At 32.9% G+C, this 18524-nt stretch overlaps 1 protein-coding gene and 1 long non-coding RNA gene across 2 annotated transcripts in view; both read right to left on the bottom strand.

Annotated features, from left to right (window-relative positions):
• Nucleotides 1–9440, bottom strand: part of LOC149412211 (Krueppel-like factor 5) — a 66324-nt gene extending 56884 nt beyond the window's left edge. Inside the window, exon 1 of the mRNA XM_089645687.1 lies at nucleotides 9360–9440. Coding sequence (XP_089501813.1) covers nucleotides 9360–9440 — 81 coding nt within the window. The remainder of the gene's footprint in view (nucleotides 1–9359) is intronic.
• LOC149412212 (uncharacterized) overlaps nucleotides 9407–18524 on the bottom strand; it is a 104052-nt gene continuing 94934 nt past the window's right edge. The window contains exon 4 of the long non-coding RNA XR_016304570.1: nucleotides 9407–9446. This is a non-coding gene — a long non-coding RNA (uncharacterized LOC149412212). The remainder of the gene's footprint in view (nucleotides 9447–18524) is intronic.

Consider the following 18524-nt stretch of genomic DNA (forward strand, 5'->3'; position numbering starts at 1 on the left):
ATGAAAACTGCTTTAAAGTTCAAAATCTCCTACTTACGAACCCATTTTCGGTTATTGTTTTGTTGTATAATGTGGAAAATTAAGTTATCTATAAAATGATCGAAAAAAATTAAAATATTTATGCCTGAACATCCACAAAATAAACTAAAAGGCATTTTTTGGCCATGTTTTTTTCTTGCATAAATCAAAACAGGCGGATGGTGTTAAAGCGGGAATTTAAACCTTATCGCCATGTGCGTAAGGGTTTTTATTGATGGCGGCTCAATTTAAAATATTACACGATGTAGTGCATCGCCTTTATATATCTCCACTACCATCTGCCTCACAACACACGGCGATTGGGATGCTATAGTAGCACTTGTTTCAGGTGGTTAACCTGATCTATGCCTGTGAAAAATTACGGGATATTCTGAAATCTCTATTCTTGACATCAGTTCCAATTTTTAAAATAATAATATATTTTGCCTACTGTAGGTAGGTACTTTATCCTTATCTGAATTCTTCATAGAACTGAGTCCAATGTTGAAAATGATATTAAAATTCAAAGAAAATTTTAATTCATTGGACCAGATTTCACCGGGACAAACAACTACGCACAGACATCTAAAGTTTGGTAATGTTTGTTTTAAGTCACATTCTTTTATATTATAATCCTTAATTGGTACTTAAAAAGTAACTATCTAAATTTTATCTACATTAAAGAAATATACACGCTCACTCCAAAACTTATTTTTGAAAATGTTTCCCGCTTCCTTTGAAACTGTTTGCAGAGCCAGTGTAATAAAGGCGTAGGTAAGATGTTAGAAATCGTAACATTTTTAAAAATTCCTTTGAATTGAATATTTACCCGGAACACTGTTATTCCTTAAATGTAGACCACGAACACGCGACAGGTCAAAGTGAGTTGCGCGGCAGCAACACACTTCTGTTAGATGATGTTTCACTTCATGAAAAGATTGTATCACATTGCAGACGTGACAGACGTAGATGCGACCCGGAGGCTCTAACTCTAGTCAAGTCTCCGCTTAATCTGTACATACATAACATATAATATTATGTAATAATTATACATATATATCTACCTACACAAAATACCTCAGATATTATGCTCTTTGTGAGTAACTTACATGCCTCAATTTAGTTATACAAAATAGATCATAATACGCAATATGATATATCAGTGGCCTAATTAGAAGTTCAATCTGGGATTAAAAATAGATAAAAAAACCATCAAATACCAATACTTATTTATTTATTTATATTAAACGAGCCAACACGTGATATACAGGGTGTATCGGCACGTACCCGACAAACTTTAACCAGCTATTCCTTAGCATATTTGGAGTAAAAAATCTTATGTGCACTTTGTTGTCCGGTAACGTTTTTTTTTAATAAAAAAATTATTATTCATATTTTCACCACATGTCACCACTGTTTTATCCTTTGTCTAAGTTTGAAAACCCATCTGGCAATATTTTATTCGAATTCCGTTGAATAATGCACGTGTGTACCTATATTGGCGCACTTTTACAGTCACAACGAAATGGCACGGCACCATTCGTCTCATTTTTAACTATTATTATTTGATGTGTGCGAAAGAGCGAAGACGCTTTTCGACATACTTGCTTATAACAGCTGTTGGACACGAAAAGCAATGCCAATGACAGTGATGTAGTGTGGAAATTTTTTATTTTTTTGTTTTTAACTGAAAAAAAATGCTACCGGGCAGCAAAGTGCCCATAACATTTTTTACTCCAAATGTGCTAAGGAATAGCTGGTTAAAGTTTGTCGGGTTAGTGCCGATACACCCTGTATATATATATATATATATAAAATTTAGTGGAACTCATTCATTATATTATTATTCAATTCATTATAAAATAGAACAAAAGCTAATATTAATATTTATTTACGAGATATTTTATTATAGCCTTCTTGTAACTAAATTCTTGAAATAGAGCACATCTATTATTTCTGAGAAATAATTGCAAACTGCATGCAATCTAGGTTCAAGCGAGTATCTAAATGACTTAGTTCTGATGATGCAATTAAAAATAATTTTTGACTTGAAAAACTCTATCCTTATCCATATATGTTATACATGCAGATAAATAGTATATTATAACAACTTAATACACCATAATCACAAAAAAAACTGTTGGTTTATTCAAAATACTTCTCCGTACAAATTTGGTATTAATAAACCTCATAGTTGCTGCGCAAGCAGCTAGTGGATCCCAAGGTTTGCAGGTCTACCGCTCTAGCGCCTGTAGCATGTAATAACCTAATGAATTTGACGGAAGGTTTCATAGGTGCTGATGTTCATAACGCACACATGGGATTTCGGATTAATTTCGGGTTTCATTAGTACCTATCATTCGGAACGATGGATTTTAAGCACCAAATTTGATTGGCTAACTGTTTAAAGTTTAATATCAATTTGTCTTATTTCCTTATATTATTTTATGGGAGTTCACTTGCAGAAAACCGCCACTGTGATTTATACATACGCGTGCACATATTATAAGGAATACCTCAGGTAACATGGGGATTTTTTAATGTAATTATATCACTTATGCAACGTGCGAATCGGGGACAGAAGGGTTTGCAAAATAGTGTTAATATTTTTAATAATAAATAATAATAATAATTGGATGACTTGTCCAGCGCAGTTTTTGTACAAAATCACCTCAAGAGCGCTGAATGTGAATAACAGTATATAGGATATAGGCTTATTTAATAAAAGTAACTTTAATGTGATACGGCTCACGAGTCCTCGTTTGGTCAGGGCCAGTAGATCTTTGATCCATAGCATTCTTATAATCTAATTTTTGTGAAACCTAAGGAAGGTTGGGAGGTACGGGAAATCATCCCATACACGGCATCCTCAAATACGGCTTAGCTTAATTATTTTTCTGAGGGCCTCGTGTTGAGTTCATGTAAAAAAAGTCGCATATGTGTTGCCTTTGTTGTAACCGTTACGTACTATTGTTTCAAATACTATAGTTCTGTTTATATAATGTTATAAATATAATCAAATGTTATTCGCGATAATTTTTTGGCCTTTTTGAAAATATATAAAAGGTGAAAACATTTCACAAGATCACACATTCAAATATATAACCGCAATCTCGAGTCTACTGTACAAAAATTATAATATCAGATTGATACAATACCAGACCAACAGATGTATCAGTATATTACAATATAAAATCATCAGACGTATGAATTATTGAGTCTCGAACAAAAAGAATTCCAACTTTGTGAAAATAATAAAAAAAAATAAAAAAAGTTCCTGTTGCAGGTTAAATGTCACGCAAAAAGTATTAATAGCGGAATTAATTTGAGGAGCATTGCGTAATGTAAGTAATGAATATTATTTGGTATCTAGGTAAATTACAACAGGCACCGCTTTGTGCGAACGTCAAACCAGAACCAGTAATTATTTGCGAAATTACTACGTATCATTAATCCAAGAATTACAGTTATACGTAGGCAGTAAGGAAGGTTATAAATATCCAGGAGAAGGACGTAAAACAGACTGCGAAATAATAGCCCTAATCAAACCCCTGCAATTCGCTGGCAGTTAGTTGAACCATAAGATAAATAACTGTTTAACGCTAGTGTGAGAGCGTTCTAAAAAAACCGATAACAATCATGAAAGGGAGAATACCTGAATAATTTTCAGTATTTTTTCAAACAAAAATAAATCTATGTCGAATTTTAATTCAATTATTTTTAGGAAAATGTACTTTGTAGAAAATGACTTTCTTGTCAGATCAGAAGTAGCAACGAAAACAGAATTCTTTTTACCTTGAATTAAAGATTACCGTGCTTTTTATCGGCTTTAATAATAATCAATTTAACTTCCGAAATAAAGAAAAAATCTCTTAAAAATTGACTTAAAAAAATTACTCCTAATGCTACTAGTAGAATTCGTGAAATGGATATAAAATATTAAAGGAATTATATTAGAAGGATGCCAAAAAGTACGCCTATTTTCATTAATGGATGTTCTTTACAAAATATAGACTGTATCCTTTTTTGATTCTCTTATTCAAATTTTAGAATCGCTTCAATAATTAAATATTACAATTCGAGGTTTTACTCAATAAGTTATTCTATAAATAAATATTCATCCTAGACTTGCAGAAAAGTCAATAAATGTCGTTAAAATTAAATTAAAATAGGATAATTTTATCTAAGACACTGTCTAGATTGTATTTAGTTCGAGTTGAATCTTTCGCCCATAAAATTGTGCGGTGAGAAAATAAAGATAGTAGTTCTTATTCGAAGTATGATACAGTTATATGTGACCGAAGGAGATAGGGTCCCATTAGCTCAGTTGGTAGATCGGCAAGATGAGTGTGCTGGTTTCAAGTCCTAGATACGACCGTATCTTTTTGCTTCTATTTCTTAGTAAATTTCTTGCAAAATATAGAAACTAAATAGTCTTGCTAGATTCGACCGCCCCTAAATTTTGCTGGCATAGCTGCTTATGCTCCTTAGGCCTTAATACGGTACTGATTATGCAGCTGGCTACGGATTGAAAGTGTTTTACTGGTACCCGCGAATAGATCGTGTCGCATTTGATTACGACATTGGCGTGTGTAATTGTTAATGACATACCATAGTCCTATAGTCGCATGTTACGCGGAAGACCCGAGTTATGTTGTCACCGACTTGGGTTATAATTAAAATTAAATAGTGAATAGGTCGAATAGGATACCTATAATATCTTTATAATGCAAATCACTACTCGTGTTTGACCAACACGACATTTAGTCTCAGTAATACAAAATCTTTTATAATGTCGATAATCAAATAATCCTGACGCAATCAGTGCTTGTTTCTAAATTATAGCTTTTAGTTATCAGACTTGGGTGGATATGATTTCCGATCTTCCAACTTCCATCGACGATTGATAAGACTACAATTTAAGGCTTGCCTATATCCATTTAGAATGCTCAACCAATAAAGTTTTAAACTGTAATTTAGCCCGAAAACAATAAAATAAAATGTATTAATTAAGTTGCTGCCAAGTTAAATGAGAAAGCTGCTAGTAATAATGTAAGCTTGGACGATGAAGTTCGAGCGACCCAATGGCTCAGACAAAGCTGTGGATGCGGTCTTCCACAAACATCGTTGAAGCGCTGCAGTAGCGCGGTAGCTCAAACAGCATAAAACAAAATATCGTGTGCTCCATCAAAAGCTCCAAGCATTCTTCATATCCATTAAAAGAATTGGTTGAATTTTTCCAAAAAGTTTAATATCTTTAATTCAAAAACAACAAATAAAAAATTATTAACTTTCTATATTGATGGCAGATACCTTTATTACAAGATTTTTAACACGCAGTCATAATGTAACAATCGATTGTGTTGCATTGAGGAAAAAAACACAAGGTTTTGTTGTTTACACAACATTTGTTTCTGCCTAATATCATACTTTAAACAATTCTAATATCGAAAACAAACGGAGTTTCTTTTGTATCGCCAAATCTATTGTTTTTAGATTTTAAACACCCACGCCAAAATAATAATGGCAAGTATTTTTATATAATAAAACGCGAATGATGGCATATATCTTAACAAAGAGCTATTTTAGATGCTAAATTTATTGATACATCATTCCTTTCTGACTCATACATAAGTCATTAGTATAATTATGATGTTAAGAACGTCTTTTATAATAATTCTAAATAACATTTATTTACGCACAGCGTGATGTAAATCAATATAATGTTTAATTGCTTTTTATAAACTATAGAAAAAATATGTGCGATAAAATATATTTTTAATGGAATACATATACACATTTAATCAATTTCTAAATAGACAGAAATTAAAAATCTTTGCCTTTTTTATTGTTTTAATTGAACAGTAAGTCATTCTAGCTTAAATCCTTAATTAATAAGCATTATAATTTCATTGATTTTAATGATGATTTTTACAAAGATTATTGTTACATTGCTACTAATTATTGACAATTCAATGAAAATATACTCGCTATTTCAATTGATGTAACTCATTGAGATATTGCAATAATTCGTAATAACTTGTAAATGATTGCTTATATACATTAGTCAATTCAACGAGAAAACCCACACATAATACGCACGGCTTTTTGATGTTGCCTTCTAATCAGTTTTATCACGAAGTCCAAATACTTTTGTTCCCAGTTTGACTTCTTTTATTTTGTATTGAAAATCAAACAGTTTTGAGTTTATAAACATAGAATGTTTTAACAACGATTATTATTTTATGATGTCATTGTTCAATCTTCAATCTTCAATGACTGAGTTGGCTAAACGGACTTACTTTGTTGTAGAGCATTTCAAATAATATGAAAATACTAGTTTTTTTTACTTTTAAATAAATTAAAACTAATATTTTCATCACTTATGATACTACTAGTTAAGTAAGTATTTCCGAGGGTAATATTGTTTTTTCATTACTGTGCTTGAATACGCAAGTGCTATTATATTATTTATTTTTTAATTGTGAGCCATAGAACTGAAAATTATAGAATTCAAATTCATCAAGAAGATATTAAAAATTTTAATATTTTATGTGGCTAAATACAAAAGAATACAATAAACATATAGTATTTTTATTTGTACTGATAAAGATCAGATAAAAGCGATGAAATTCCTCTTTCTAACAATCCTATTTACATATCTCCCTTTGAAACATCTTCTTATTCTTTTTGAACGCTTACTGCGGAGCCTTAATTTGATTAAACTATAGTTGTAGTTCTTTATAACATTCGTCCTTATATATTATAACAATTAACATATTATAACGGACAGCAGACACGTTGTTCACAGGGTCAAGGAATGGACACAGCGACCTTATATGCTTACTGTCGAAAATCATGCCTTTAAATGAATGCTAATCAAGGGAAGTTATTAGTGAATTGCGTGCGGATTAGCTTTTAGTTCCCTCGCGTGCAAGTATGGTGCTCAAAACAGCGGAGCTTTGGACCGCGTAATGTGAACTTTTGAGCTCGGTGTTATTTATTATTCGCCTGTTTGCACGAACGTCCAGACCCGCGAATGGCTTTTTGTACTGAGGTCGAGCGCTCAGCGTTGGACGCAGACATATTAAGCTATTAATGCATTCGCATAAATATCAATTTGCTGGAAGCCAGCGTGAACTAACTATTCCTCAATACACTTGCACTCCGCATTCAAATGTTCCGCTGAGTTATTCCTCGGTAATTAATTAAGGTCAGCGGCCATCGCGATCTGTGGATGCCGCTAATGTTAAACCCACTTACAAGACATTATATCATTTTTCAATGACATAACTAATTACTTTATCTGAACGTATCGTGACATATGTAGCGAAAACACTTATTTCGGAAAAGCTTTCTCGCAGGCATTACTAATTGACGATATAAAACTAATTAATCAAAAAGCTATGAAAAAATACATTTCCGTTTGCATCGTATTTACGTTTCCTACTTAACTTATTTTTGTTTTCGTACAAGTGGGTCTTTTACCTTAGATGGAGTCTTGAGTAGTTTTCCTGAACGTTTTTAATGTACATAGATTACTTGGTACTTATTTAAATATTATTTAAAATATAAATGATTTTTATTTAAATATTTATATTTACTTTTTTAATTTATTGAAAATGTTAGAATATTAGAAAAAACAATGTGCCACTGACTAAAACGATAATATAATAATAATATTTCATTTTTTTAATGTCGAATGAGTCCGTAGAGACTCATGATGGAACATCTGTCACTATTACTTACACGCATATTGCACGAGTATAATGAGCGAGCTAGTACGTCCGAATCAACAGAAAGTGATATTAAAAATGTTTACATGTATCTGCGTTTACGTAATTCGACAAATTTAGTTAAAAACACATGAGTAATCAATCACTGGTTAAAGAAATATGAACATAACCACTCGTTTGATATTCAAAGTATTCCTTCTTTAAAATTTTATATACAGCGTAAAGTTATGGTCGAACTGTATTCCTTTTTTAAATTTTATTTACAGCGTAAAATTATGGTCGAACACTATCCACAACCGGAATCAAATAAAAACAAATTTTATATACAGCGTAAAGTTATGGTCGAACTGTATTCCTTTTTTAAATTTTATTTACAGCGTAAAGTTATGGTCGAACACTATCCACAACTGGAATCAAATAAAAACAAATTTTATTATATAAAATGTAAAATAAATATATTTTATAAAAAACAAAAATTTAAAAAATTACGGTGAATTGTGGTGATTATTTAACACGCCCGTATACACATTAAGTACGTTTTACACATGATAAAAATTACAAACAGACATGCCTATTTTTTTACCTTATAAGGTTTGATACTTTTCCGATACATATTGCTCATTTCTACTTTGTACAAACACAGAAATCAGGCATGCTAGGAGTGGGTGGTGCAGTGATAAAGTTTAGTGCTGTTGTGGGTGGCGGTGCTTATTCGGGTGGTTACCTACTACAGTGCTGCGGTGCAAATGGGGTAGTGATGGTGCTAGGCTAGGAATGGTGCGAGGTATGGACGATTGCAGTGTACCAGACAATGCTAGGAATTGCGTATTACATGGGGATGCAGAAAGGTATTTGGTTTAGGTGGTGAAAGATTTGGGGAGAGACTGTCAAATCACTAAAGTAGGCCCATAATTGGTTCTGTTTTATTCGGTTTCAATCAGCTTTTGCAAGATGGTATTGGCATACCGCTCCGATGTAATCTTTCCCATTTTCATGAAATAGTGGTTACAACGGAGATCTCAGCGGCAGCACCATCGTTATTTTATTCAGTTATGGTTGCATTTAATGCATAATTTGTTCTGTGTTTATATTGCTTGGTTTGTGAGTGAGGTATGGGTTTCAAAATGGTGGAAAACTTGAGTATTTTTTTTACTATTTTTGTTGAGGAAAGAGATTTTTTTCAAGGTGGTGTAGGATTAATGAACTTAGTTTTGAAATCCAGTATTATCGGGCGCACGATTGGTTCAATGTGGCTTGGGTGATATTGTTTGCTTGTTGCCAAGAGATGAGTAGTCACGATACTTAGTGACATTAGGCGAACAATTGAACAGTATTGAAGGGCAGTTATGATTGGGCGCACAATTGGTTCAATGTGGCTTGGGTGATATTGTTTGCTTGTTGCCAAGAGATGAGTAGTCACGATACTTAGTGACATTAGGTGAACAATTGAACAGTATTGAAGGGCAGTTATGATTGGGCGCACAATTGGTTCAATGTGGCTTGCTTGTGTGACAATGTTGTGGATGCAGGAGTGGGTTGTGTATAGGGTGTATCAAGGCGGTAGACGGTGCAAGGTGTGGTAGGTTGGTTGGTTGGACACATTACCTGGTGGTGGTAGGAGGGCGGGAATAGTCCTTGGAGGGCGTCCATCGGAGAGACGCAACCCTCGCCATGGCCTTGGAGCATCCAGCTCTACCACAGAAACAGAAACAACACCCTTTATTCGCTGAAGGACCACATTCTCTAAATCTATGTACAAAATGGGTTACTAAAATCCTATCGTCTAAATCATTTAACAATCATTCATAATATTTTTTAAGTAGACAAAAAATTTAGATATTATTATTAAAAATGTTAAAACTTTTATTATTAAAACGGTTTCCAGTTTCAATTACATAATTATAATGTGTTTTGTCATTGTAATTAATAAGTTAGAACGACAAAAGAAACTAGTTTACTAACACCGATTTTTTCTATATCGCAGCCAAGAATAGTTTTATGTAGGTGCAGCGTTCTGGAACCATAATCTTGCCTGTGTCACTCTTCCTATCCGTCATTAGAAGAAATATCATTTTTCTTTATACACGTCACGACTTTAAAAACGTCATTAAACGGCTCTAAGTAATTGAACTTGGTGACAAAAAAGATATAAACATTTCTATTTTATCCATAATCGTAATCAATATCAATCACCATCTCTTAAGAAACCTCTATACTTTCCGTAATTATTAAGAACCTACATAACCTTCTCCCAGCCTCTTGTGCAAAGGTGTCGTCTTTGTATAGACATATCATGTATTTGGCGATTGCCCCCTGAACTAATTTATAATACGCAATACTTTTAATCTGAAAACCTAGTGCTGAACAAAAAGGATGTAGAGTGTAGAAAGAAGCCAATCTCAGCAGTAATTTATTAGTATATATCTTAGATCCTTTTTTTTCACAGGTTAAGAGTAACGTCGCGTTCTAACATTTTTCGCACACACACACACAGTATTACGAAAACCTTACATCTGTATAATATTACATTAGATAGTTGGAAATAAACAGAAAAAATACAGTGAAATAGAGAAAACAAAAAAAGTATAATTTAAAAAATATTAATGTTTGAATTGTGTGTCTTCGTCGTCGATTTATTGTATTTTATTGAATTATTGATTTATTGAATCTTAGAATTATTAATGAATTCATTGTTAAGTATCTACCCACTTCAAATAAAATTCAGCCAGAATTCTAAAATAACTAATTTATTTATATAAAAAAGCTTCGATAGTTAAATTGGGAATTGAAATATTTAGTTAAGGTTCACAACTAAGTGCATTGATTAAACTCAAGTGGTTATAATTTATGTTTCCCTCGTTTAACTCGTATATTCAATTCTGTAGGTAACAATATTGTCATTTAATTGCTAGCAACTCAAATGGCTTGAAATCTTCCAATGATTATTTGAGAAGTCCGACTTTCTCACATTCTCCTCGGAGACACATTAATGTCTCACGGTGAAAATCATCTCTTTAAACTAGGTTCACGGCTTGCAAAATACTACTGCTATCAAAGCTAACTATTATGGACAAGATGTTATCCGCCATTCGCTTAGCATTCAGGTGAAATCACGCCAAACGAGAGACAATAATCATGGATATTTCATTGTAGGTTGGACAATATCACTGAACCTTACTAGAAATTCTAAAGAGGGAAATTTTATGCTGAGAAACGAGTCATTCCGAATTTGCGATAACTTTATGCAGCCTTAGAAACGTCATCCTTTACTGAACTGTAAACTTAATATGCTTCGCACATGACCTCACTAATGCAAGTTATAAATCACTGTAATTTTATATTTTACTCTAACTAACTTCCTAATTAATGTTGGGGGTTTCCAACATTTCTTTCTTACTCCTTTGTAAACCCTATTTAAATAATACTTGTTCCGTCTATTTATTTGATATTTGGAATCTGGACTACGCATGAGCTTTAGGACGAGTTGTTTTGGAGAATTTGAACAATTCATAAAATTTCAACGTTAATTTTCGAGTTTTGTGAAAATCATATTCAAGTTTTATTATCATATCATTATAGGCTAGTTGCTTGACAGAACTGAAATAATAACAACACTTGAAAATATCTTTTACAGAATTATTTTTTTTTTGGTAAACTAATGTTTAAGACAAGATTTTTTATGCATAGCACAAAGGGTAACAATTATTTTATAAGCAATAATTATTAGCCTGTCCCGTTGGCGTCATGTATCTTTTATCAGGAGATTTTTCAATGTGGATGAGTGTTTCTTTCACATAACTTGAAAATTAACTTTGAAATTTGAAGAATTGTTCAAATTCTCCGAAACAACCCTTATTTGGAGTTATCAATAATATATATAAGAATATATATTGATATTTACAATAAAGATTACTTATTAATTATTGTTGAAACTTAATCCGTATATTTTAATATTGCAATACAGAACAATATTTTTTCATCAGAATAGCTGAATGTAAAAACACTAATGAATGAATGAATTCCTTGTAAGTATATATATATAGTAGGTGCTTTGCAGAAATCTTAGTAAAGGAAAGAAAAGTGAAGAAATAATAAAATATTTTTTTTCATAAATGTAATCACTAACGTATTTAAACTTATTTACCAACCGGTTTCGCTACAACACGATAAAATTAAAACTGAACGATTTATGCCAAGCCAGTCTGAGCCAATTGAAAAACAAAATGTTTGTTTCATTTATTAATATGTTAAACCACAGGGTGATTCCTTTCTATGAAAACAATATAATATCCAAACGTGTCTGATTTATACGCAAGTTGTCTTTGTGGTGTTCTTAGATCAGATTTTGACGTGTTTTTCACAGGAAGGAAGTAACTAAGTTGATATTATTTTATCAACAAATGCACAAGGTATAAAAACAATATTTTTGTTTAATTGGTTGGTATGCACACTTTTGTCGCTTAACTTAATTGAATGTGCTTTATTCTTTTCGTGCCCTTAGATGCCCAAAATTATAACACGTAAAATCACCTTTCACGTGTGCATATTTACACCTCGGCGTGTGCGTGTACATTAAGCTCATCTGCCGGCCTGCGATCACATCGTCATCCCGACGTCAAATCATTAAAAAATACACGGTGTTGAATAGGAAAAAATCACCTAAAACACTGTTGAAATAAAACGCAAAATTGCTTGGCAATTTGATTGGAGTTAGGTTGTTAGGTGACGGGGTTGCTTTGCGTCAACTAATTTAAATTCAAGGTTATTGGTTTGACGAATTGTCTCTAAAACACTCATGGAATAAGACCTAAATTTGCTTGGCGTTTTGAATGGAGTTAGTTTATTTGGGATGGGGTTACGTTGCGTCCGGCGCGTGGCGTGACGCCGTCCGGCGCCGACGTCCATTAGTTGATTAGGAGGAGGGGGAGCTCTCACCTGGCGGTGGTGGGGGAGTAAAAGGGGGGGGGGGGAGTGACCGCCGTTCACGATAAGATAAAACACCGGTCATTCTGACTAATAGCGCTATGTTAAAAATGTTTTCTTTGTGAATTTTCACTTCTTTGGTTTTGCTTTTTTATTTAAATATTTTCTTTAGTCAAGATACATTTAGGACAATAAATTATACAATTAACACTACGCTACCCAGAAAGAAGAATACATCTATGCACTAACCTCCAAACTCAAAATCAAATACGTAAGTAAATCGGCCACGGAGAAATACTTAAATACCTACTCTAAAGTTATAATCTTATAGGTTTTTTTTAATCTAGGAGACTTAAATACGATAACTTAAAGAAGATATTTATTAACAATTGATCTTTGTAGTAGCTAAAAGGAAATCGAATACATTACGATCTCAATAAATAAAATTCAAAGTCTCCACACTCAATAGCGGAAGACGCGTTAAAAGAAATTCAAAAATATGTAATCGATGTCAATGGTTGAGTTTTTATTATGAAAAATAATGAAATAAATTTGTATGAAAGTTATTTCTTATTCAGTGATGCTGCACATAGATATATGTGTCCTACCTAAAATTGAATAGGTAATCTTTACTATAAAATATTAAAAATCCAAACGGTATAAAAATTGCCAAGCATAAGTAATTTAAAAATTATAAAAAAAAAATAAAAAAATATTTTAGCATGCCTGGTGGGAATCAAAACGCTGCTTTAATTGGCTCTAGTTTTCTTTGCCGACTAGTTCTTATTCGGCAGGTACTTCTGAACGTGCCTGATGTCTATCCAATCATTTACTTCCTTCAACCTCACAGCATTAGGCAAAAGGGAATGAAACAAAACCACTGATTCTGGGCAGGTGAGAAGTACAACACAAAATATAAATTAATAAAAGTTAAAATATAACGCAAATTGTGTACTGTAATACAACAATAAATAAGAAAAGTGTTTAGGTTTAGACGCAAGATTGGTTTTTCTCCCTCATACAACCGGATCTCTTCAATATCAGCACTAATAAATCCCTTCATACAGCCCCTATCGTAACCCGCCTCACAACATTACCCAACCGGGTGGTGACACATTTCCCAAACCTTTACACTGAACAAACAGGGGCCCTCTTGTGACGTGACAATAATTTTAGAAAAAAAAAGTTTAGAAAGTATCCCAGATAAACCACAAAATGTCTAACTCAAATGAATGTAGAAAATATAACATTTTTGAAATATAAGAGTTAAACATGATGTTCTCTCTTATTGCATAATATCCTGAGATCGCGACATTTTAAAACGGTACCGGATAAATCATCAAAATGATAATTCGTCACATCTTTAAACAGTTATATAAATTTATGGAAAGTGATAAAACAAAAACTTTATTAACTGGGTTAAGTAGGTTAGGTTAGGTTAGGTTTAGTTTTTTTTTCATCATTTCTAATGACTTTCTATCACTTTTTAAAGGTGTGTTGAATTTTCATTATGTTGAGTTATCATGGAACCCATTAAAACAAACCTTTCGGGATAGTGTTACTCTGGCGCAATGATATTCATAAGGAAAGATTTGTTCATCGTGTTGAGCACAATTCATAAACGTTCAAGACCCTAACAATGCACTATATATTTAACGAAAACGATAATTTATTATGAAGTCTCTTTGTTCTGGAAGCAGTTTGGTTAGCAGTTTCCGTATTTCGCACTTAACGTCAATACTAATGAAAGGTGGTCGATAACACCGGCGACAAATTAATATATGTTGACGTCCGCGTTATCAACACCAACGGGAGCAAGTAGTAAAATTGCTCTATACCCGATGTTTAAAGCGCAATACATTCAACACTCAGCAATCTTTTGTTCAACAGTTCTGTAGAAACAATATTCACAAAGAATTGTTATTTTTTTCAAAGAAATAATACATTCTCAGGTTACGTATAATCTGATAATATTTTGTAAGCTCCGAGAAAAGCTGTTTATGCAATGATGGGGGAGTTATTTTGTAGAGAAATTGAACCCGCATCACCTCGGTGCGGTGGGAACCAGCTACTAATCTGAGTGACAGTTTATTTTTGGAACAGTGTAGAATGTTGTTTTGTGTGCACTCCTTCAATATATATAATAAATTGTTACCTATGTCAGCGTTAATACAATAATATAAGGTGATTCCCAAAGTGGGCGATATCTAGGTGGTGGTGTATTGGAGGGCAAATGGCGGACGGCGGACGACTGAAGAAAAATATTATGAATTGTGAGGAAAATAAGATTGGAAAACACTGGTTTAAGTACTTTTTCTATAATGTTTAAGTTTATCAGCAGATATGTTAATTTATACATAATATGAATGCTAAGCATGAGTTAAAATTCAAAACAAGTTGTAATTTTTAAAATAAAACGTTTCGACGTAACATACAAAATTAGAAATAGATGTAGGTAGGTAGGAAGTTGGAAAACAATTTGTTGAAAATTTATCTCTCTTTTGTTATAAAATAAATGTTTAAAACACGCTTATGATGTATGCACGTGGTCAATGATCTCACTATATTGTCAATAGAACATCATCTCGGCGAAATCCGATTAAATATTCTAATTAATTCAAGAGTGCCTGTTAATTTTTATTCATAATGTGAGTTGAATGGGATACTTTTGTGTTTAAAGTTAACATGTCCATGTGGCGGGCATGTTCGGTAAATATCGATGACATAAAAACCGGAACCTTATACTGGTGCATTACCATTCAAATTATTATGTATGACATTTTTTTATTTAAATTGGGAGCGTGACTCAAGAATGATTCGATTCTCTACTAAACGTTAAAGCGACGGGTCCTCCTCTTTGAGAGAATGAATTAATGTTTATTCCATTATGTTCGGCGACCGGCGGAGGTGGGCGGTGGGGTTGAGGGGTGGTGAGGTTAAAGGGGGGATACTCGCAGTGGTCGTAATGGCTTTTAGGAAGGGGAGGTTCGGATTCTTAAGGGTGAACGTAGACAGATGGTGATAGATTCTTGTAAAAAATTTCATTATCATAATGTAAATTAATAGCCACTATTGAACGGGTATTATGAGAAGGGCAGGTAAAGACTTCGAACACCTAATAAGGTTTAAAATTGTGATTTAATATCAATTATTGTATTTTCTTCTCAAAACATAGGGAGTGTTTTATCATTATCAGTCCGCGTCATTCTTATTTTTCGACATCTATTATTTAGTCTAACTTTTATTTATTTTTTCCAAAAGTAACTGCCCGGTACTAGTAACTCGAATCAGTTCTAGAGTTCATTGACTTCAACAGGAGTTATGGACAGACAGAGTCACTACTGAATCTAGTATTTTTATAATTGTATGCCGCGTCAGTAGCGGTGCCGTTCCTTTTCTATTTGTAATAAAAATCTGGCTGAAAGAGATTAATGAAAAACTTTGAACAAAACATTAAAAACGACACAGAAAACTAATAAAACAGAAATGAATAATTTTAGTCCGCCTCGCCACAGGTCACCCTAGTGAGGAGGACTAAGCAATACAACTTACCATACATATATATTTAACATCATATTTTGTATGTACAATGTTTAAATAGTAGCTAGAATAAAAAAATGTTTTGTTCTGAATTGTCATTTTTCATTGAAATCGAAATAATTGGCATAAACATTGAAGAGAAATTACATACAATCATACCTTGTGGAATTTTTATTTTTATGTCTATTACTATTTATATCCTTATTCTAAGATAGAATAATTATTTTCATTACTCATATCAGACATTCCAGCGCTATCGAAAGGTTATCCGTGCGACCTTCGGTCCCCGGGGAACCTTCAGATTGGAGGGGAACGGCGGTGCGGAGAAGTGCGGGAGGGAACAGGGTGACCGGGGGTCCCTAACACGTGCTAAACGGCGACACGTGGCACTCGTTTGTCGGTCACTCTCCGGTGCCCGCAGGTAGAGGGTAGAAGAACAATCATTGCTTACAAATTAATTCGATGCTCGCCCAGACACGCAATTTTGTAGCCACAAGTAAAGAGAAAAGCGAGATGCTAAAAAACGATAAATAATACAACTGTGTTTGGGAGATGACACGGTAGCAAGTCTTCATATGAAAAAGCAGAGATTAAGAAAGGAAAATAGAAATTTATAGAAATAACTTTAAATGACCCCTGAAAGATGGTTAAATCAATCTTCTTAGAAGAATCTGGAGAACAGTACAAGCCACAAGTCATATAGTGTAGCCTCTTCCTCTGCTGCGATTTCCATCAATCATGGAAGATCAATTGTTATATTTGTAATTTTTCATAACATGACCAAGATGTTGAAGTTTTCTTCTAATAAGTTGGTTAACCTGTCCGTTCAGGGTTAAAGGATGCGCCTGTATATCCACATTTCAAAGGCCACAATTAATCAGAAACCTTTGAATGATACGACACAGTGGTTATACAATTATTTATAATGGAGACTCGAACATCCAGTATTCAATCCTTTGTAGATTGCAATGCTTAAAAGAAACTAGATATGAATAGATTCAAAACCTTCATTTTCGTTTTCTCTTTAACTTTCTATATTGCATTAATTTACAGGCTAAATCATCCTTTTCACTTATTAAGATTTTCATCAAACACAATGATGTGTTAACACCGATTAACACCGTGAAATTTTCATGAAATTTTTAGTAAAAACAGTTTATTTTAATTCCAGTTCCCAGCACGGAAAATATCTTCAATTAGACCCTAAAAAGCGTTGTCATGGTCATACCAGCCTCTAGAAGTACACCTCTTGTATTCCATAGTGGAAGATACGTTGTATACCCTGGTGAAAGATCAACATTCAAAATCGAAACTTTTCTCGAAATGACTTTTACCTATTTGGTGACTTTTTTTACCAGGTACTTCCCTTAATCATTTTATTCCTTTGCCTTATTTATTCTAACATACCGTTCAGACCGTTAGGAGTAGTTGTGAATTCTTCCAATATTGTACTTATTTAAACCATACTTAAATTTATTATGCTTAATCTTAGTTCAAACACATTCCTATAAAAAAGAGAAATATTTTTTCCCTGTACAAATGTTCTTATTGGTGATATATTGGGGGCGGGTTGACTTTCCTCGGGGAGGGAGGGAGGGGAGTTGGATAGCGTGCTTGGGCCCCGTAGCTGTCTATGTGTATAGCAGTTAATGGCACTTCGAAATATGTTAGGACGTTATTAAACACATTAAACAGTCGTTTTAAAATAAAGTTCCTTGAAAATTATCACTCCAAACTACCTAACGGCTCTTGTAATTAATTCAAACGATAAGGAAAGTATTGAAATAATTTACTTGTTAGACAAAGGTGACGCCATTTTGGTCGCAGCAAAGAAAACATGGAATCATTCTTTTCATATTGTGAAAATAAGAATATTAGTGAATATTAGTACGACGGCAGATTTAAGTGAACATAAGTGAGTGAATAAGCACGTACACGTTGTATACGTATTATACATTGTAAAACTACCTAAAATAACAAATTATTATAAGCAATAAATTAGTCGCCTAAAATATCCATACAAATTGAAAATATCTCTCTTGTAAAAATAATTCCCGTTGGAGGTATTTATATTTACTATCCTTTGTGCTATGCAAAAAAACCTTGTCTTATAAACATTAGTTTATCATAACAAAAAATATTATTTTTGGTAATTAGAATCTATTCAGACTCTTTCGTACTTACTATAACAAATAAAATGTATGTTGGGAAGACGTAAAATAATGCATTTAAATATCAATTTCATAAATAACTAATATTGGTTTAATTTTTTCGTTTCAGTTTCAGACGATTTCTGGAAATTTGTAG

The sequence above is a fragment of the Hesperophylax consimilis genome, chromosome 23, assembly GCF_061612785.1.
Source record: "Hesperophylax consimilis isolate HC1 chromosome 23, BYU_Hcon_1.0, whole genome shotgun sequence".
NCBI lineage: Eukaryota > Metazoa > Arthropoda > Insecta > Trichoptera > Limnephilidae > Hesperophylax > Hesperophylax consimilis.